This window comes from Onychostruthus taczanowskii, unplaced genomic scaffold, assembly GCF_017590055.1.
Source record: "Onychostruthus taczanowskii isolate IOZ18803 unplaced genomic scaffold, ASM1759005v1 scaffold36, whole genome shotgun sequence".
NCBI lineage: Eukaryota > Metazoa > Chordata > Aves > Passeriformes > Passeridae > Onychostruthus > Onychostruthus taczanowskii.
This window is the reverse complement of record NW_024501015.1, coordinates 3,687,580-3,710,333: the sequence shown is the minus strand read 5'-3', so window position 1 is coordinate 3,710,333 and position 22,754 is coordinate 3,687,580. Positions and strand designations below refer to the sequence as shown.

The following is a 22,754-nucleotide window of genomic DNA, read 5'->3' as shown; positions in this document are numbered from 1 at the left end:
TTAAAACACTGGTGTGACAGGTAGAGAGAGGAGGTTGGTTCTGGTTGGGAGGGAAATCTCAGTGATTTTCATCAACCAGCTTCTGTAGAGTTTTTCACCAGCATCACTCTGTTGAACAGACACTGTTCTTTATGTTTGCAGCTGTCTTTACATCATAATTTTCCCCTTCTAGTTTTCTCATTTTCCATGGGTTTCTTTACTAGCAAAAAAACCCATTAAAAAAAATCAATGGATTGTATGATTGATGGATGTAGCCTTCAGCAGTAATCACTGTACTTCCAACAAAGTACAGGAAAGCAAAATCTTAGAATCATTTAGGAAAAGACCTTTAGGATCATGAGCCCGACCATAAACTCAGCACTGCCAAAAGTTTCTGCTGCCTGTAGGGTCTCCCAAGCTCAGCTATTGGTTTCTAAAACATTGCATATGTGCCATCATATTCACATGTGTGGAAGCTGTGAATTGCATGAGTGGAATGTTCAGCAGAGTGAAACACAAAGGATGATTTATGAGTGAGTGTAAACACACGCCTGCTGATTGTGTTGTGATCGCTTATTAATTAGCTGGCAAACACGGGGCGGGGGGACAGCTCAAGCTGCAGTTGTGCCAACAGTGTGACACTGAATTTCATTAAGGGAATTCACAATACAGGAGCAGTGCATTGGTGCTGTATAAAGCTGCCCTGGCGAGATCTGGATGTCTGTGTCTAGTAGGGATCTGCTTTCAGTCTTAGTGCTGTCCTGTCATCCCTGCTTTGGAAAATTAAAGGACTGTTTGTACATTAGCATCCTGAAATAGATTTGGATATGGGTTTAGGTGTTGGAATGTGATATTTCACAGAAATTGGGTTGGTTCCCCCTTTGTAGTGTCAGGCCTAACAAAGTGCTGTTTTTGAATGAAATCCAGTAATTAAATCTTGGACCCTTTGGTATGTGGCAAGCTTGCTGTCCCTGTGTTTTCAAACCTGTAACCCAGCTACTTAGTGATCTGGCCTGTTATTTCACAACAAAAATGTCTGTTCTTCTCACTTGGATGAGAAATCTGTCTGGATGACAGGAGTTACTGCTTTGTAGTCCAGCTCATCCACCTTGGAGCAATGTGTAATCCTGGCTTGCTGTAGTGGTGAGGAGTCTTCAGCTCTCTGTATTTTAAATAGAGTTGCAGGAAACCTGCCTGTGGAAACAGTGTGAAAGTAGACAGAAGATTTTTCTTCTTCTTTCAGTCTCCCAACAGAATTTCAAGGATAATCCCTAGTAAGTGGTTTACGGCTTTTTCTCTTCACAAGTGAACAAAAAAAAAAAAAGCCGTTTTAGTTTAGAGACAAGTATTTGCATCTCCTGACTTGCAACTTAATGACTCGACTGTAACAGCAGCAAAATATGTTAAGAGACTGTGCAAACAGAAACAGAGGGGTTGTGCATTGACACCTGCAGCAGCAGTCTTGCTGCAGTGTGTGTGTGTAGACATAAGCCCCCAGATGTAGGAGTCAGGTCTGTTGTGGGCTTTGCCTGCAACAAATTTGTTATTTCCAGATAATAAATTGAATTTAGATCATATAATGACATTGGAAGATGTTGACTGAGATTGTGTCTGCAAGAGGTAAGAAGCCTCTTAATCCTCCTCACTGCTTCCTTTGTGAAAATTGTTTCTGAGTTTGATATATGTTTTCTCTTGGAGGCAGCAATTCCTTCCTGCTGGCATTTCTTGACCTCGTAACATCCCCCAGGAAAGCAGGATGACCCTGATGAAGCACCTAAGCAGGCTTATCCAGAAAACTCCCCTGTCAGTTCAAGAATCTGTCAGTTTGGCACGTGTGACTGCCTTTCAAAAACATGTATCATACCAGTTCAAGGAATATAGTGTTGCTAGAAATGTAAGGAAGCTATCATGCAAAATACAACATTTGGGGAGGGGATAAGCAAGGTCTTTATAATCAGTCATACAGGGTAGATATATTGTTCATATTAGAAAGGCTGAAAAAGACGCTTTTTGACAATGTGAGAAGAGTTTTCTCTGTTTATAAAGAGCACAGTCCTGCTTATTTACAGTTTCCCTAAACATAATTCTGTTCCATCAATCAGCTCATTTTAACAAAGAAAGATAAGGATTGATTTTTTTTTCAGTTGTTCTGTTTCTGTTCTGTCATGGAGCTGACAAAACCTAAGTCCTGGGTTATGGGAGTAATTGCTGGTTATGGAGTGTGTGGCTGAGTTAAAGGAGAAAGTGCTGCTCAAGTAACTTTAAGAGGATGTGTTGTCTGAAAAAAGGCTGAATATGTAGGGAATGCAAATGAGGACAGAGAGGCACTAAACCAGATGGTCAAAATGCCTTCATAAATTGATTAAATAGTTATGAATGTATCTTTTCTTTCACACTGTTCAGATATGCCAGATCATCCTTAGTCCATGTAGATCACTGTATCTGCAGTGGCTGATCCATATGCAGGGTTCTGACTTGTGTGAATGAATGGATATAGTCACAAGTATCGATATCATAAATATCATAAAAATAAATCAGTATACCTTCAAAACCCCTTGAAAATATCATGTTGGTGTAATACATGGTCTTTAGTGTGTTTACAGCTTTGAGTAGTTGAGCAGTACTGCTGAGCTGAGGACTGAATCACTTTTGCCTGCTCAGAATGGGAGAGCTGTGGTTTCTGATGGCAAAGGAATAACAGACTGGACAGCAAGGTTTGCCATTAGGGAGTAGGATTGCTCTTAAAACTGCTAGAGATACAGGTCTCATCCTTGGAAGAATATGTTGTTAATAAATTCAGATTCCTCACTACACATGGAGTGTCTTCTATAAAGCTTACAGGCAGCCCTGTGTTTTCACAGATTCTTTACACGGGACAATGGATGGAGTATTTCTCTTCGAAGATTTTGCTGTGGAAGACAGTAAAACCACACAGGGCTATGATGCAATTGTGGTAGAGCAATGGACTGTCTTGAAGGTATGTGTACAGTCTTTCTTCTTTGACTTTTTTTTTGTAAATCAAAACACTCCAAGACTGTGAGACAGACTCTCATGTACTGATCTGTGCTACAACAGTACCAGCCAGGCAGCCAAAGTGAAGGGGTGCAATGTTAACAGTAATGCCGGTTCACCACACTCTGGGTTTGTACAACACACTTCTGATCTCGACCTCATGGGCTTTTTTGGAGGGTGGGAAATGTGAGTGACAGTGATCAATGAAATTCAGGGCTATCTGTCTCAAAATTACAGATGTCTGCTAGATTAACTGCACAGAGGATCTCCATTGGTTGTCAGGGCAACATGATCACACAAGTCATTGTAGCATCGCAGTGCTAAAGAAGGCAGCCCTTTAGGTAGGCAGGCTTAGCTGCAGCAGGAAAGCACAGAGAACTGCCTTGGCTCTGTTTGTCCTCCTTCATATGGTGAAAAAACTGCATTTTCTGGATAGGCCCCTATAGACAAACCACACCTTGGCCTTCTGCAGGTCCAGGTGCCCACACGGATCAGTAGAAGCACTGCTTAGGCCAGGTTGGTCAGTACCAGTCTTCCACAGCAAATTTTATAGACACAATACTTCTGTGTTTAAAAAGCTTGTGACTTGAAGCAATAAGAACATGGGAGATTGGGGGAAGAAGTAGTTGCATAACTTTTAGAAGGGTTTTTTTTTGGTTCTTTCTGATGTTTGCTAGAAATAGATGCTGTGTATCTATCAAGGCAATACCTGATCATTTCATTTGGAATGTATTGTAAAGGGTAGACAGATAATCCCTCCTTTTGGCACACACATGCCAGAAGAAGAGATTAAGGGAAAATGGGACAGATCTAGAGTAAGTGTGTAAAATTCCAGGAGACTAAGATTAAGAGTTTTGTTATTAGATTATGGTTTTGTAGTGCAGCAAGAAATGGCCAAAGAGTAACGGCTGCAAACAACTTGCAGAGTTGCAGAGTTAACAAGCTGCATTAGTAACAGCTTTTCTTGTTGCTGATGTGTGTCTGAAAAATCTTTCCTTTATTGCATTATATGCTGTTTCTTTTATGACAGACTTGACTGTAAATTCTTCTTGTTCATTTTTAGGGTCAAATTGCATTGCTGCCACTCAGGAACGAGGTTTTGGGGTAATGACAGATGGTTTCATGAGTGCATTAGGTCAGGGTTGATCAAGAAGGCAAATGTTAAGAAGCATTAATGTTAACCATGTGTTTAAAACTGTTAGGAAATGAATAGAGGTTGAAACCGCAAGTATATACTAGTTCATACTACTGTGTAAGCTGTGTTTGACAGCACCTTATTTCAGAAGGCTGTGTTAGCTCAGTAATTGTTCAGAGAAGAGAGTGAGCATGGTCAGTGATACAGACAGCTTCCATATTAGGAAGACTTTACACGTGTGTCCTTTCAGCCTGGAAAAGAGAAGAGTTGCAGGGAATGGAATGGGTAGAGAGCTCATAAAACATGGGAAAGAGGTAAATAGGGATTGTTTGCCATCTCTTCCAGTCAATGCCAAATGGCACTAGTCAGAGCCAGATGCAAAGCAAACAGAAGAGAGAGATTTCAGATTATTTGTGCAGCAGATCTGTGGAACTCCTTTCTGGACAAGTTTGTGGGTTCAAGAAGTTTAGAGGATCTTGTGTTCATACAAGCATTTTAATTCAGATCAGGAGTGCCTTTTTGAAATGAACCCACTGATCCATCCTTAATATGCCTCACTTCACCTCACAGAATGGTCCCACAGTGCACAAACTGGATTTCTTTCAGTAGAAACTAAACTAGACATGCTGAGTACACAGAATATTCAGGGCATACTTGACCTAATCCATATATTCCTTTTCCTTAACCATCACTTACAGCCATGTTGGAAATAGCTTTCCAAGTTATAAATGGATTCCTGGCCGGAGCCAGTTTGGCTGTCAAACAAACCAATCCAAGGTTCTCCATCTCAGTAGGATATCATAACAAAGTTAGGCATAATCTCTGTGGGCACAAGACAGCTTCTGTCAAGCTACATGACAAGGATAATGGGGATCCTGTGTTGGCAGAGTGCTGACCAAAACACCAGGACTCAGCAGAAGAGTATCTTCTAGCAGCACCCTTTGAAGTTTCAGAGGCCTTGTAGGTGGAGTATCATTTGCTTTCAATTCTAGCAATTCCATGCTGGAGAGCACAGCTGGTCAACAGATTAAGGAATGAACCACCCAATGCCATCTGGTGTGTCAGGAGATGCTGTACTGCTACACACCATGTCTTTGTGAGGGCTAATGCGGAGAATCTCCTGTTTCAGACATAATATTTGGGATGTGCAATTTCACAAACTGACTGATAGCATATACAGAGCTTGTCAGTGTGATGAGATTATTCTCTGCTGTAATTAAAAATTTGGATACTGGGTTTTCCCTGGCAGTTTTGTTCTTCTGAAATCGAGTGTAGCTGTTCTGTGGGCATTATGAAAATGTTCACCACTGAGCTGAAAGAAGAAGAATATGGGGAAGAAAAACTTTCTGAAGGAAGAATGCTGAGGCATTAGGGAAGTCTTGCAAAGGTCTTACCTAGGTAGAGAAAGAGCAGAGCTGGCCATTTTGGTTTACTCCTCCTGCAGTTTGAATTGCTAGGATATATCTTGCCTCATGCTTTCTGACACATAATAGGTGTAGGTAGGTGAAGTCATGGAATCAGAAAAAGGTCTGGAAGCTGGGGGATCTGTAGGCACTTGTACAGTGCTGTACCTAGAAGACCAAATGTTAAACCCTGTTGGAATTCACCTTTATCTACCATCAACATGGAATAATGCAGTGGAGAGGAAGAAACTGTAAAATGGGGAAGGAGACAGACAGAGTTCACTTGTGACAGAAGATGTCCAAGAGCCAGTAAAGGCTTTTTTAAGCCTTCTTAAACGATGAATTTTACAAAGTATAGTTGCTACAGACATAGTTACAGAGCAGTGGAATGACTCATTATGTAGAAGCTTGGGGGTTTTTTGGTGTACATTCAACTCTGATCTACATTAACATTTTCTATTTGTTTTTTCCATTTCTGCCAAGGCAGTGGAAGAAGTCCTGTTGGATAGCATGATATAAATGTGTATAACGGATCCTTATTTTAGATTTGTATCTGGATGAATTTTGGAGTTACTCAGATGATTCAGTGGTCTGAACTGAATGTAAATTTATTGTGCCATACTAATTAAGAAGAAGAAGAAGAAACAAACAAAAGAATCTCAGCCACAACAGAAGAAAGCTTTTTTAGAAAGTGAGACATGTAGCATGTATCGATGCCCTTTAGAAAGAAAATCTCTCTAAATGAAAAGGTAAAGGGTTGCTGTTTAAGCATTAACACAAAAGAGAGGGGTTGGCACACCTCTTAGCAGGGAAAGTGCTGCCTTTTTAATTGCTAAGGCTAATAGAGAAAACAAGCTGAACAGTGTGATGCACTCAGTATGTGTGTAAAATGTCAGTTTGTAGAGGATGTAAAGCTCGCAGCTGTCACAGTATGTGGTCCCGCCAAGCAGCAGACAGGATGTAATAGCTCTGAGTAATTTAACTCTTTCTTCTCAAAAGTAGAGCTGTGGTATCCTCTACAAATGACCACAGGACTTGTTATGACAAAATACTGCACTCATCCTTATCACTTTAACTCTAAAAATGTCAGGACATATTATTTCCACTGCAGTCTCTGAGATCTGGCCCTAAAACTTGTTTGATGGTTTTAATTCTGCGTGCGTAGGCAAATGTGGGTAGACAGTTCTGATTAATCAGAGCCTACATGATTTCCATCTCCCCAACTCTAAATCTGTCACCTTCCCTTCCCCATTGCCCAAGCCAAAATAGCTAATACTGTATTTAAAATTTGGTGCTGTAACATTTATTTTATATTGCTGCATTGTTCTGCCTCTGAATCTGTGTTCATTTTGAAAATATTGTTCTTAATTTACACGTATTTTCTCATTGAAAATCTGGAACTGCTGATTCATCATTTTGTATTTGCTGCTGTGCCATACCTTTGGTGTATGGACATGAATTAAAATCTCAAATGTATCGTGGTGTTGCCATTTCCCTGGCAGACTTGAATGGGGTCAGTCTCCACCGTAGACATGGTAAACCTTTTAAAGTGCGACATAACAAAAGATTTAAAAATTTATCTGTGCTGAGCCTAGGTTGCAAGTTGCCTTAATGTAAGCCTTAAAACAAATTCTCTGGAAATAAGGATTTGATTTGTCTGTAAATCTGATTTAGGTCATATGTCAGTTAAGCCATGTTCTGCTGTCTCTGGCCACGAGAGAAAGGCATGACCAGGTCAGCCTAGGAGCTGATGGCAATGGGCATGAAAAGCCCAGGGGAGTCATGTGTGTGACCCTCTTTACCACTCAAAGGGCAGATGTGCTGCCTGGGCAAAAGATTTCAGCAGTGTCTGTTGCTGAATTCTTGTTGCGTTTTCAGAAGAGCTGAACAAAAACCTTCAGGAGCCTCTTATCTTCCAATAATTTGTTTTTTATTAATTCTTGTTTCTTTCCTTTATATAAGGTATGAAAGCCACATATATACATATATAGTTTTCTGCTGAACTCAGTAGACATACATTCAAAATTGATTAAAATCCACATGATTAAGTTCTATAATATTTTCATTGTTTTTGATGATTAATGTAGTAACAGAATCTAACAACATGAACTTGCAACGTCCATGATAATTTCTTGTGGCTCTGGTAGCATTGAGTATCTAACAAGGTGAATGCTTCTTCTGTGTGATTAAAGGGCACTTGAAGTAAAGAGACTGAAAATTCAGCACAGTATAGATTAAAAAATCCTTCCCAGCTGTCACAGTTTTCTAAGAATTAGTTCTCTGCTCACCCATAAAACCTTCAAGAGAAAAGCGAGCATCCCAGATCTAAACTTCCCACTTAAGAACAAGCTGAGAAAAAGTATTTCAGTCCTCTTTATGCTTGCTATAAAACCATGCAGGGCACATGTTTCTTTTGCTCAGCAGCTGTCTCCAGCCAGGCAGTAGTGCCCTGGGTGGTGCATCTGTGTGAGCTTGTTGAGGGGTGTGGGAGTGGGTGCAGGGACCCCGAGGCCGCACACAGAGCCCGCCTGTGGGCGAGGGGCAGCGCAGCCTCCCTGCTCTGTGAGCCACTGGCAATGGAGGGTCTGGGCTTCAGCTGCAGTGCTTGCATGCAAATAGATCATTACTTGCATAACTGGGGAGTGGTGCACAAAGCCTTTTGGTAAAAGCCACATGTTGTTTGGGAATAAATTGTAACCAAAGGGAATTGTGTCGAGGAAGCTGCCTGGGGATGATTAAGCACTGTGTGCAGGGGCACAATGGAGTGTGTGCCCAGTTCTCAGGTAGTGGTTTTGGATGTGTATTTTCCCCCCAGAGAATTGATGGACAAGCAGTAAAATCAATGTACACCTTAAGGTACACTTCAAGTGTTGCAGGAATTGAGAAAGTAAAAATGCCAGAATTATTGAAGAAACTGTACTGATGGATTGCTAGATCACATTTATTTCTTGTGTTTCATGGATAGTTCCGTGGAGTTGTTTCATCATTTGTGCATTGTCTGTGCAGTGGTGAGTTCAACACATCTCATAGGATGTTTCCTGTGTGGAGAACCCTCTGTGTCAACACATTCATGTTGTCCAACTTTTGCTACTTCTATAAATGCAAAATTGTGTTGCTGTGCAAAAGTACTTCTGTGTTACAGGTGCAGGCATTATCAGGAGCATTCTGATATTTCTGTTAGTTTATATAAATGCTAGAAAAGAGGATTTGCATCTACAGAAGTCACTGAGAGAAGCAGGCATTGTGGGCACAGAAGGGTTTTTGGGTTGTTGTTTTCATTTTACCCTAGATGTGGAGCCAGCTGTGAATGCTACTCAACAGCCTGTGTGTGTACTGAAATTGTGTCTGGATATGTCTGAATTGCAGAAACACTCTCTTAACATGATGCTGCTTCTTAGAGTGTTACAGCCTCACTATATTCTCCAAAATATTTCACACTGCAGGTATTCACATATATATTAGTAATTATAAAAAACTCTAAATCACATATGCCCAAAATATTGAGGGATTTATTTATTACTCTTTTTTTTTCTAATACCTTTCCAGTGAGGTCCCCATTTGGCAGCTGCTCTTTGTTGGTCAGTGACCCACCTGCTTCCCAAAGCTGCTGGTGGTTTCCAAGGATGCAGGAGCCATCCCACAGCCCCCTGCTCCACAGCTAATGGATGTGTAGCAAGTGTCTGCCAGCAACATGCTGTGGTGTGTTACACATGCAGATTCAGGAGCAGCTCAATACTAGAGGAACAAAGTCCAACTTTTTTTATTGCTGAAGCATTTGTGAAACTTTCCTTTTGCTTCCAATAAATGTTTTTAATGGTTCAATACTGTTACACTGTCAGCAGAAATTATCTCTTGGAAGAAGTCTGAAAAGGCAAATAATTCACAAATTTAGAGCTTGAATTTAGTCCCTGTGTCAGCTGTGTTACTGCAAACATAAAACGTTTGCAGCACGCTTTTACTGGGTCATTCTTACACAGTCCAAGTATTCAATTTCTCTTATTGCATTTTCTTCCTTTTCCACTAAGGTGCAAGTCCTGCTTTTGCCACTTCCATTTCCTCCCTTCATTGCCCAGGGACAGAAAACCTTTGGCTTTGGCGGAGGTGGGGACTGGTAGCCAGCCTTGGCTGGGGGTGCATGGTGCCGCCCTCGTGGCACCCCTCTGTTTTTTGTAAGGAGCTTGGTTTGAATGCAGTGCCCATTTTCTGCAACAAACAGTAGGTTACACTTTCAAAGCAACTTGTTTTTTTTTTTTACTTCCCATCCTCTTTGCCATCTGTCAGTAAATTTTGGTACGCAGTCTGTTAGGATTTGCTGATAAAGGTTTTATTAAGATTTATTTAATGGGATTTTCAATCTACCACTCTTTAATCCATGTTGGAAAAAAAAATTAAATAGTGACAATCCATAGCTGCCTTGTAACTGAATCACATTCACTTAGCCCAGGAAAGAATGATTTCTGAAGAACTTCTATTTCACAAGAGCTTAGTAGTTTTCTTGTTTATTATCTTGCTGTGGTTAAAATTGCCGCAGTAGGGGGGGAAAGAAAAGAAAAATTGTTAATGCAGTTGTTTGTGTGGCTTGTCCTAGATATTATTCTTATCATTTTTTTTATCTTTTTTTTCTCCTAATGAACAGGAGCAACTGTGAAAGGAAAAAATGCTGGAAACAAACAATACAACTACAAATAAAAAGAATTCTTTTTATGTGATGCAAGTCAAGGGAAAATCCTAGCTCAATATGCTCTGGCTTCTTGACACTCAAGGTGTGATCAGAGATTACTTATCATCCACAGGAGAGTGGGAAGCAAGTTAATTAAAATTTTCCACCCTTTCAGTGAATGAAATGTCTCCCAGTTTGATATGCATTGTTTGAACACTTCTTTTTCAGGAAAGCTCTGGCACGTTTTTTTTTTTCTACTTCTACTGGTGTTCAAATCCAGTATTTGCTAGTTAGAAAGAGCATTGCACTTTTATTTGAGGGAATGGTGTGCTTGAAATTTCATTTCTGTTGTCTCTAATAATAGTAGATAAAATAATTACTGTGTTAAATGTAAAACGAATACAAGATTACTCTTTTCCTTTGCACCCATCCCCCCGTGTATTGTTTGTTTAGAAGCATTTTTGCTTTAGAAAGCATTTAATATGACACCAATTAAAGGTCTGTATAACTGTGACTCCTGCTGGCACACAAATTCCAGTTGTGGGATAGAATTACAGCCGATGATTCAGGAGGGGGAGGGAGAAATAATTTCATGTGGTCTTAAAAAAGGCTTCAATTATCTGTATTTGCAAGTCAGGAGTTTGAAGCCCATGTGGATTAACCTGTTTATTTTGGAGTGAGTCCTTCCTCTTGTCTTCACCTTCAAACTCAGCCAATTATTGGGAATAGTCTGTTCCCCGAGGACCTGGAGATAGGTGCAGTGTCTGACTCCAGTGCAGCGTCGTGGTGTTGGAGGGAGCTTGTTAAAGGGCCTGAGGAGCTCCGAGGAGGGAACACCTCTACATCATGTACACACACCTCCTGCCTCCAGACAGCCCAACAGGCACACTGGGGTCTTGGGTACCAGCACAGGGAAAAACAAGAGGTCATCTTTTTGTAACATCTGTAGAACTCTTTAAATAGGTTGGCTGGTTTTGATTTTTTAAACAGCCAGATTAAAAAAAGAAAAAAAAAATTTTAGGCCTAACTGACTTAAGTTTATTTTCTGGTAACTTTACCCTTTTGAATGTGCTTACCTGCTTGTTTCCTTTCTGCACCACTGGGTTGGGAAATACACCATCATCTGCTGCAGATGATGCTTAATCCTGACAAGTCAGACAGGTCCAAAGCCAGCCCTGTCTCGCTGCTCAGAGCCTGCAGGGACAGGGGGCTGTGGCAGGAGCGATGGCATGTCCCTGAAACAATTTGGCTTCTACAGCAGCCAAATGAGCTCTGCGTGGTATTGATGTCCTTCCCCATTGCCGTAATCTCCCTCTGATTCCTGACATTTGTTGCACATCCTGATGTAAGAAGAAGGTTCTTCCTGCTAATCACCCACCTCAGGCAATGAATTCAAAATAGAAATCCTCTTTACAACACAAGATGTTCCTCAGGGCACAGACAAGCTCTGCTGTGCCAGGCTTTCCTGATCTGCTTCCCTCCTCTAAATGAGTGAGCTCCTTCTGGTTTTTCCTCTACATACACTGTTTGATGGAAGGAATGTTTTAGACAGGTGCCTTTTATGTAGCACCTCATGAAGAGCTTGTGATGGTGGATGCTCTGACCTTATTCTTAATCATCATGTTGAATATTTTCATCTTTATTTTTTGAAGGCGTTGTTGACCAATCTCATAAATCTCAGTGTGTTATTAATACATCTGTTTGAGGCATTACAGCTTAAAGGCAACTAGATATGTGATGATTTTTTTATTACCCTTGGACAGTCTATTTTAAAAACTAGAAAGAGTGCACAAATATCCCTCTTCCAGAGGGAAATGGGAGTCAAAGGAGACTCTGAATCTACCATGACCACAGCTGCAGGATGAGTCCTGGCTCCAGTGGACACGAGTTAAGGGCCGTGTGGTATTGCCCCCCTCTCGCAGCGTGTCTCATTCCGCTCCCAGCGTCACAAATTCCAGTTTGTACAGGGTGATGTTTTAAATTAGCACTACCTCTTTAAGCTCCTACAAGCCTTTGTACAGAAGTAACATTAGCAGTGTTCTCTTGCAAGCACTTTCTGGGGTAGAGATTTGAAACATTTTCCTTTTAAGCAGGACTGATACAGCTTCTTCAGCTATTTGCACTTGTAGTCATGATCAGGTTTTTAATAGGTATAGTCGGGCAGTCATTCAGTTATAAAGATATGAGTGACCTAAATTACATTTGTTAGAAGAAAGGAACAGCTGAGATTGGAATTCACTAAAATACCTTGAAATAACTACAGCAGGATTTGGATTAGTTCTGATCAAATGACTATTTCATTACTGTGGAATAAATGGATTTTTTTGGAGCTGCAAACTATTGTGCCTTCCCCAGTGTTGCGAATTGGTGGTTAAAGCTCCTTACATGAACATGAAACCAGTGAAAGTGCCTGAGCTTTTTGGCAAATGTAATTGTTATTCCAATCAAATTTAGTTGTCTTTGTAGAGACTAGTAGTTACCATTTGTCTGCTTTGTGTTTATTAAAATTAAAAACTAGTAAATATGCTGTAGCATCTATTCATTAAATTACTGGCAGTCTTGGCAATTAGACACCTCACTGGAATAATCTTTGTTGAAACCACCAGTGGTTCTTTCTGTGTGGATTGCAAGGTCTGCCATTTAGTTGAAAGGGAATGAGCAAGGCTCTGCTGGGTAAATGTGCAGCAGGAGCCAGACTCCTGCACTGAAAGGCAAAGCTTTTCGTCTCGCCCACAGATTTCCTGATTCAAAATAAGAAGGCAGCAATGCTTATTTGTGGGTGATAAAAGGAACAGACTCATATTTTTTGTTGCTGCTGTTGGCTATTTTCCTTTTGATCCCTCATGGTAGAGTAACATGACTGATTTCAGTGCAGATATTCAGGATTTACTGAAGCTTAGACAAGTGCAGAATCCAAGCAAAGCAATGCTGTCATTTTTTAACTACTTGAACATAATTTTTCTCGGGAGGAGATAATTGATAGCATACAATGAATTTATCCTGTTCAGATCTGGAACGATCTAAAGCTAGATGGATGAGTCAGGCAGTGTAAGAACAAGATCACAGATGTTTACCATTTTAAACAAACTCCTTTAACAGTTTGGGATGTATGGGCGGTCGGGCATTTGTCTCATGTTTTTGAACGTTTTCCTTCCTGCCTAGCTGAACATAAAACATGACCCACTTTGGTGCAAAACCCCTTTCTCCCTCTGAGAAAACCCACACATGTATTTTTTCTTGGAGTTTTTTTTTTGAGTCAAGCTGAATGTCGCACTCCAAGTGATGATGCCAACTGTTGCTTTTCCTTCCCCAGGGAGTTGAAGTGCAGACAGATTACGTTCCGCTGCTGAATTCCCTTGCCATGTACGGCTGGCAGCTGACGTGTGTGCTTCCCACTCCCATTGTGAAGACAAACAGGTAGGGAGGGGTGGGTGCTGCCTTTTGGCCAGGGAAGTTGCTGTACAAGCACCACAGTCTGCACAAGCAATTCCCTGTGCAGTCTGTGTGGATTTCCTTGCAAAGCCTGCTGCAGCTGTTCTGGGGGTTTTCCGAGCATCACAAGCCACATGTGGCAGGAAGCACATGTCTTGGGGGCAGAAAGACTGCAAGGTGGCAGTGTGGTTTCTGCATGAATTTTCTGGGGGTTGTTTCTGCAGCTCTGTAAACTCTGTGACTGTAAAATTCCTGTGCTGGATCTTCCAGTAATGTCCTTTAGAGCAAAGACAGAATGTGTGATAATGTTTGGAGTGAGATGTTGTCTAGCTGAAGAAAAGTTATTTTATTCTTAATAGATGTCTGTCTAATGCTGCTGATACAGTCTAGCTGAGCAGAACCCTATGAGATTAGTGTGTCACTGCTCGAGTAGCCTTGTGTGCAGATATAATAATTCTGGGGTCTACTTTGTTATTATTTATATTCTGAGTTTTTAAATAGAAATGCACATCACTTAAAAATAATCTTCATAACTGGTGAAAAACAATCATACCACTTGTTAATCATGAAGATGGTACTTTCTAAATTTGCACTGGTCAGGAATATATTTATTTGTACATATACACCAATATAATCAGTCGTGATTTTTTTATCTTAACAAATATGCCCAGCTCTTTATGATATTTGGATGAAGACTACTCCTACACATAAAAACCTAAAAAGTAAAAGGCCATCTGTGTTGAGGGAGAAACTGTATTTAAGTTTTACATAAATGTTTAAAGGTAAGAATGAATAGAAAATCACAGTTATGATTTGTAATCCCTGACTCTTAAAAGATATACACATATATATATAAATATATATATATATATATATATATATATATATATATATATATATGTGTGTGTAATTTTCTTCCAGCTTTCTGTATCCCACTAATACCTTGATACCTTGAGTAACAGAGGTCAGTGCAGAAGGGCACCCACCTGGTGGTTGTTCCTCCTGCCATGCTGCAGACCTACAGGGAGCACCCAGCCCCATTCCACATCAATGCCCCTGGAGGGAGGGAAGGAACACTCCAGTGTTGCTGAGACACTGGGGCTCTTGGGTTTCTTCCTTTTTGTTCCAAACAATTTATTCTGTGTTTGCACACTAATGCTAAAACACTCAGCAAAACTGTGTCATAGGCTGACAGGCTCTATCAGTCTGAACATTCCCCTCTCCCTGCCCCCCAAAATACCAGGCTGCTCAGAGACACCAGGGACAGGTAATGTGAAGATCATTCTTCATTTTGTTCTTCTTTGACCTGCAGAAATAAGTGACTGAGATGGATTTTCGCTTTGAGTGATGCTGGATGTGAATTTAATTCATTCTCAGGAGTGTGCATTTGTTTCTTTTCAGGGAGGGGAATTTATCTACAAAGCAAATTGTATTTCTTCAGAGACCTTCTTTGCCCCAGAAAGCAAAGAAGAAAGAATCTAAGGTAAATAACCTTGAATTTCTGGTTTCTTTGGGTTTTGCTGGTGGTATTTTTATATTGAAATTGATTTCCCATAGAAACAAAATGGCCTATTCAATGTTTCTGTGATACAGTAGCGAGACAGAAGGAATGGAACTGTTCAAATGACAGAAACAAAAAATGCTCAAATGATGTCAAAGCTCCTACATTTCATTCTCTGATGAATTCACAGCAGTGTAAGAAATGCAGATTTTTCTTCATGTAAACTAGCCTTAAACCTCCATTTAGATCTAAAATTCTCTCATGTTCAGGGCCTGTAAGGTGGATCCAACATTATTTTCTCTCACCCATTTCCTGTATTTTCTGTTTAAACTGCTCTCTTGTTCTCTCTAGCTCTCTCTGTTTTAGTAGAACCTGGCACAATGTAGGCCTGGTCTTGGCAGGTATTTCTGTTGCGTGAATAATATTAATGGATTCGGCTGCCTTTTAACCAAGAAAAACCTCTAGAATCCAGCTAAATTATCCAAAGGCATAGCTGACAGCTAATGATGTATGGATGTGGATGCATGTATGTATTCCCACTTCCATTTTTAAACACATAGCTGTGGGAACCCCTGCCCAACCTGTCACATGAGAGAAATACAGGGACTGGAAGCAGAAAGTGATGGCCTTCCTACAGTGGTCAAATTTGCCTTGTCCTTTCAGTTTGGGGTCAGAAAAGCCAGATGAAGTATAGAAAAGATCTCTGGAACTATGTGTCAATGAGGTTGCTGACTAATGCAGCCTTGTTTTTGTTCTGGCTCTGTGGGCTTTGGTGAGTGCTGCCAGCCCAGTGTCAGCTGCAGGAGTGGGTGCTTGAGGCCATGCAGAGCTGAGCTGCAGCAGGAGATCGGAAATGCTGAGCAGAGCTGAGCACCAGAAGCATTTTACCCAACAGTTTAGATAATTTCAGATAGTTTTCATCTATGAAACCCTCACTGTTTTGGAGCCTAGGTCTGTGAAAGTTGTCCTTTTGATACAGTGCAGACCAGGGTGGTGTTTGAACTGACTGAAGCAGGAGAGAACTGCTGGGAGTGTGACTGATTTAGGATTTACCCTCTCTCATTAGCAAAGCTGGAGCCCAGAATACTGTATGAACTTGTTACAAAGGCCATTTTCCTTGTTTTCTCTCTGTTTTCAGGTGATTAAAGGGATCTTGGGATGAGTGTTAGAATGCCTGTATTTGGTCATTCTTTTCCTACCACTGTGTGTGGTTTTAGTGGAAGGGATGGGAACCCATATGTGGTTGTTCATCCTCAAACAGAGAAAGAAGTATGATGCTGATTTCTTGTATTATAATAACACATACATGCCATCCAGATGACTTAAAACTTTGTTTAAGTTTTTTTCATTCCGCGTTATAAAAACTTATTTAACAATGTCTGGTTGACAAAACAAAGGACTCACTCGTTGGCAGTGTTAAATATACAGGCATATTTGAGGGCAGGAATCACTACAGCACATTTTCATACCAAAGGTCAGGGAAGGATGACATACCTTGATTATAGTTCTGTAAAGGGATGTAGGACTGGTTCAACATCCATAAGTGGTTGTTCTGCCACATCAAGATGCCAACCCAAACATTTGATTAAAAGTTGCTGAATATTCTGCACATACAACATCCCAGGCTCTCAGGGATTTTTTTAACTTAAGCTATGGCATGTCTAAAATGTTTATAGATAACCCTTAGAGGAGGGAAATAAGATGATAACTTTAAAAGGATATTGCATTGATTGAGAACGTTCTGTCCTATCTTTGCACATCAACGAACTGCTGTTCAAGGTAGTCACAGGAACACAAAAGGAAATACGCAAGGAGTGGTACAACTTCTCTCTTCAGTGAAAAGTACTCCTATTAGTGTAATATTCAGTCAGGGATTAAGTAATTGTGTTCATTCACTTCATACAAAACAAATGCATATTTCAGCAGACACTGGATGAATGCATTTTTGTGAAATAACGATGTAAGTACCTGACTTGTGTACACCTACGCACACTCACAAAGCCTCCTAGAGCTGGATCTTTATCACATTTAGGGCCCTGATCTTACCTTCTGTCAGTGAGAGCTTTGAGTTAAGTGGAGTAGTGGGTGCCCAGCCACTTCTGCAAATCAAAGAGGAAAAAACTCAGGTGTCTGAATTTTAAACAGCTGAGCTCTAGAACTGAGATGTTATCGTTCCTCTTTCTCTAAACTGTGGTGCTGTTGAAGTGAAAGATAACTTCCTTTAAGTAAAACCAAGAACAGTTTTGTGAAAGCCAGTTCTTTCTTTTTTTTTTTCCCTCTTCTCCTTTTGCATTAAGTTCTGGCTACTAGGAGGAAAGAATATTGTTCCAGCTTTGTAATCTAATAATAAGTTTTGAATGGCTTTTTGATTAAGGAATAAATAGCTGGATCAAAAATTTATGAATACAAAATGTTTTGGCCAACTTCAGCGCAGTCCCAGTTTCACTGGAGAAAATGGCTTTTTTGAACATGGCTGGGTTTGCTGAATGTCCTGATGAGATTATTTATGCCATCCAAATATTGCCTCCTAACCCATTCCTGAGATTCCATCAGCAACTGACACTGCTGAAAAAATGGTTGTGCACATTCAGAGGTACTTAGCAAACTTGTGTAGGATGTCTTAGCCGTGGCTTGGAACCATGGAGCAAGTCCAGAAGAGGCCTCGAAGTTGGTAAGGGGACCTAGAACACTTCTCTGAAGATAAGCTGAGAAAGTTGGGGCAGTTGAGCTTGGAGAAGAGAAGGTTGCATGGAGACCTCACAGCAGCCTTCCAGTATCTGAAAGGGGCCTGCAGGGAAGTCACAAAGGGACTCTTTGCCAGGAAGTGTAGTGATAGGACAAGGGGTAATGGCTTCAGACTGAAAGAGGGCAGGTTTAGATTAGATGGTAGAAAGAAATTTACTGTGAGTGTGGTGAGACACTGTCACAGGTTGCCCAGAGAAGTTGTGGGTGCCCCACCCCCTGACAGCGTTGAAGGCCAGGTTGGATGGAACTTGGAGCAACATGGTCTTTTAGGAGGAGTCTCTGCCCGTGGCAGGGTACTTGGAACTAGATGACCTTTAAGTCCAAACCATTCTATGATTCTACGACTCTGTGGTCTGGCTTTCCCTGGGCAAAGCTTGATTTATCTTTTGACAAATGAGGCAGATATAATAGTGACATATTTGTCAGCCTTTATATATGTTACACCTGTCAAGTTAGTATTTCAAGGTACTGCTAGTTCTCTTTTTGTTTTTTAATAGTAGTTAAAGCAGTTCTGAAATGGTGGCTGTGGCAAGTCCTGTGGAAGTGCTGCAAGTAGCAGCCTCATGCTTTCTCATCAAAAGACATTGATACAGAAGGTTCAGAATGTTTTACTGTTTGGGTATAGTCGTGGGTGTGGTGTTAGTTCTGCTGTTAACCTGGTGAAAAACACTGGAATAATGCCATGGGATTGCTTCTTCTGTCTGCACTTACGCAGCTTTGCATATCCTTCCCTTCCACACAGTGTGGAGAGGACCCCACGACAGCCACAGCAGAAGTAGAAAGCATCGAGCTCTCCTTCCTCTCTGTAACTGAGATATCTGTGTGGGCAGAAATCATCTTAGGCCATCTGATTTGGTCAGGCTACTTCTTTTAATCTTGGGTTTTTCTGGTCAAATTCAAATTTAGTTTTTGAATTAAAACTAACTCATCAAAATATGTCTACTCAGGAAAGTAAACGTCCATGTGAGACTGCCTCTAATGGTCTTTAACATTTGGATCCCTTCTTTGTAGTTTCACTGGAGGTTCTCCAAAGAAGACATGCACAACAGAAAAATGAAGAATTCCACAAAGGCTAAATTAAATACTAGGGAGAAGCAACGGGCACAGGAGAAGCAGGAATTTGAAGTCACAGAGAACACGAGAAACTTAGAAGCACAAATCTCTAGAGCGGCCAAGCCTGATGCCGAGCAGCAGCCAGGTGATGTCATAGACTTGGGAGAGGAGGTAGCCGGGACCAACGACAGCGGCGCCCAGCACGACGGGGCGTCAGCGGAGACGTGTCCTGCCAGCTGTGACACTGGTGACAATGCTGGGCAGGCCTGCCTCAGCCAGAGCGTGCCCGGCTGCCCTGCGGGGGAGGCCGCGGAGGGCGGGGGCTGCGCGCCGGGGCCGGACGGCTGCAGCGGCAGTGACGGGGCAGCAGTGGACATGGACTGCTCCTGCGAATAAGCCCTGCTTTTCAGGAACCCTGTGAGTGGCTGATAACTTTGCCAAGACAAAAGAACAGATTTTGGTAATCCCCACCACTAACTCCATTGCTCAACTCACCATTTCTTTTGCATTTCTTTGACTTACTTTGCTCCTTAGCACTCTGGTATCTTAATGTTTTAAGTATCTACAGGGCCCAGATTTTTCAACCCACAGAAACTGCAAAATTCCTTTCACTGTACGTAGTGGGAAATGCTCTCCTGGAGCTACACTTTAAAATAAAAAGTAGGGAGGGACAGGAATCCTATCTTTTTCCATGACCAACCTTAGCAAGCTAGCTTTGAGCCTGGGTCAGGGCAAGTATTCTGTTCAGTCAGATTTTACTGTGTACTTTCTTGTCCATGTAGCTTTTCTGGAGAAGTTATTGTGCCAGATGTTATTTTGTCACTAGGCTTGTAGTGTCATAAAAATGATATTTGGACTTCAAGAGGTTGAAACTGAAGTTGGAAAGCTTAGATAAGATGGCTGTTATCCATATCTTTCTCCACGAGCACAGTCACTGATGATACTCTCTTCTGAATTTTATTAACCCTTGCAGATCTTTATGCAATAAGCAGATCGTGTACCTGTTCAGGCACAGTGGGTAAGCAAACCCCATGGTGAATCTGTGAGGTGGATGATTCCAGTACAAAATGCAATTTCCTATTCGGTCTTTGCCAATCAACAGATCATCAGTAGCTGTGGGGGCTTCAGAAGACAGAAAAACAGGAAACGAAAAGGCAGGTAAAAAGTACTTCTGTCAGTGGTTATCCGCACTAAATGTGGAATTAGATGTTACCTTCCTGACCTTTTCCAGGTGGTTTAGCACCACTTCCTCACTGTTATGAAACACATTGTGGTAAAGAACTGAAATTGTACACAGTGGTCTGTGGCCAACAAATGTCACTCAATGACCTTCCAAAATGAAAATACCTTAACACACTGTTTTCTTGGTACAACTAACCACATTCCGGGACTGATACCTAAGGGAATTCTGTAAAATTACCAACATTTTTATGTTTGAAGCTACATAAAAATATTTACAAGTGAATGTACATGTAATATAGTTTCTGTGCCAGTGTTCTTCAAGTACTTCAGTATTTTTACAAATGTGGGAAGGAGTGGTTTCTCTCTTCTTAACCACCTTCATCCTTATTTAGAAGTGGTCAAGTAATCTGGTAACAAGAGGAGAAACACATTGTAAATTCCCCTGCCTTTCTTGTTTTAAAGCAAGAGGTAGAGCTCTGTACGTGATTTGCTGTTTCTTCCCTTGACTGATTTGTGCTTGATAATTTTCCTTAGTCTACAAATCAAAATGCTGTAAAAAGGACTGTGTTCTGTATCAGATATGCACCTAGAGTGGTTCAAAAGCATCTTTCATGCCTAAAAATTACTTAGTTGGCAGAACATTGCAGAGAAGGGAAAAATTACATCACTTAAATATTCATTTAATTGGGATGAAGGCACTCAAGTTTAAACCATTTGATTTCACACACACAAAGCACAGTGGTATAGTTTTGTTATTGATTAAAGAGTGTTTTATTTTGAATTCAGTGGTTTAACCAGAGGACTGTAAGTAACTTCAGTTTCTGATGCTATTTTTCAGTTGTTTCATTTGGTATTTTAAGATTACACTGGGGTTCCAGTTGCCTCAAAAATAGGTTGCTGCAGTTGTTCTGCTTAAATACACGGTCTCTGCTCTGTACAATTTTAAGTTCCTGTTTGCAGATTTTTTTAGCATAAGATCCTTTTACTGATGGTTTCTATCTCAAGGACCAGCCTTGTATTAATCTTGTTTAAAAAGTCACAATATTTAATGAACGTTTTGCTAGTAGAAAGTGTTGCAGTAGAAAGACCTCTCCAAATACTTTTTAATAGAAAACGTTTATTGGATTGCAATTTGACCTTGTTTAACTGAACCCCAGCTGCTTACAAAACTAAAGAGAAATAAAGGTCATGAGGAGATTCCTTATTTGTGGTGTTTGCACAAATGCCAATTATTCATCCCCAAAAGGAGGAACTCAGTTCTCTAAGTGGTGGTGAGGGGAAGCTACTTACTACTGAATTAGCAGTAGTTACTGGTGCTACAGAACTGGCTACTTGGTTTTCCTTTCCCAACAGAGCATGGAAGGGCCTGTGGGGAAGTTGCATTTGTTTAAGTGAAGGCTTGATTTAAAACTTTGTTCCTATAAAAGCTGCGTTACGGCTGGGAGGAGTCGAAGAGAACTTGCATGCTTTTTCAGTTTCACTAGGGCAGCTGGTTTGGGGTTTATAATCTTATAATCAGTTCCAAGTTGTGATTTTGAATTACTCTGAGCTGGTTCAGCTGTCTGAAGTTGTGTGCGTGCTTACACCGTGCCCCCGTCCCAAGGAGAGTGAGAGAGCCTAAATCATCTCTGGGACAGATGATCCAAATGTGATGAGGGCTGGGGAAGGCGGGTCTGCGGTACAGCAGCAAGGCTCCACAGCTGTTACCTGCATTTTATCTCAGCTGCCTTTGCCATTTTGGGCCTGAAAAAGCAGGACCACCAGAGTGGCCAGGAAGTGAAAGACAGCGGTCAGCAAGTGGTCATCTGAACAAGCCACCAGCTGTGAGGCAGGAGTAGTTCAAAGGAGAAAGTCCAGCTCAGGCATTGGAATGGGCTGCCCGGGGGGGCGGTGGTGGTGAGGCAAATGTGGAGCTGGAGTCACCATCCCTGGAGGTATTAAGAAAACTGCATGTGAGGCAAATGAGGACTGTCAAAGAGGAGTGGCCGAATGAAATGAAAGAAGGAGAAGGATTTTTAAATTGCAACAAACAGCAGGGAGCAGGGGCAGAGGGGTACAACTACGATGGACAGGGTTCCAAACTCTTGAAGGAAACATCATAATGAAAATAGGTATGTTAAGAGGGGTGAAGTGCACAAATGATGGGACTGGTACTTCAGCTTGCATTATGTCTTTGATTATTGGATCTGTGCACTTGAAAACAGTATAAATGAAGTAGCCCAAAGTAGCTTTAATATATGTGTGGAAATGAAGCTAAGTATAAAACATTATACCCATTTCTCCCTAATTTGACTCCTCTGTCAGCCTCGATTTCTGAGGTGAGCAGAAGAAGGGCTCTGCATTTGGATACCCTACTTTTTCTTTGTAATTGCTGTGACTCTACATTTGCCTCAGGGAGCCAATTATAGGGCAGAAATGAAGCATGATCAGCCTTTCATGCAGGAATTTCATCCTCCCAGAAGTGAAGAGTATAAGAAGAGCACATACTAATTTCTTGCTGATGTTTTTTCTTGAAAGTATGAGAAATGCCAGCGAACAACACACCTATGAATTGTAGTTGTAGAACACAATTTGTATGTCTCTGAGGCTGTTAGTGAAGATGTGCCCTTGGCTTTAAAAAGTGGTCCTTGCTAAAGCTTCCATCCTCAGGAA

At 41.1% G+C, this 22,754-nt stretch overlaps 1 protein-coding gene across 1 annotated transcript in view; it reads left to right on the top strand.

Annotated features, from left to right (window-relative positions):
- RFTN1 (raftlin, lipid raft linker 1) overlaps positions 1-21,306 on the top strand; it is a 96,513-nt gene extending 75,207 nt beyond the window's left edge. Inside the window, exons 7-10 of the mRNA XM_041411489.1 lie at positions 2,841-2,956; positions 13,503-13,606; positions 15,023-15,104; positions 18,879-21,306. Coding sequence (XP_041267423.1) covers positions 2,841-2,956; positions 13,503-13,606; positions 15,023-15,104; positions 18,879-19,316 — 740 coding nt within the window. The 3' untranslated portion in view covers positions 19,317-21,306. The remainder of the gene's footprint in view (positions 1-2,840; positions 2,957-13,502; positions 13,607-15,022; positions 15,105-18,878) is intronic.
- Positions 21,307-22,754: the final 1,448 nt, after the last annotated feature.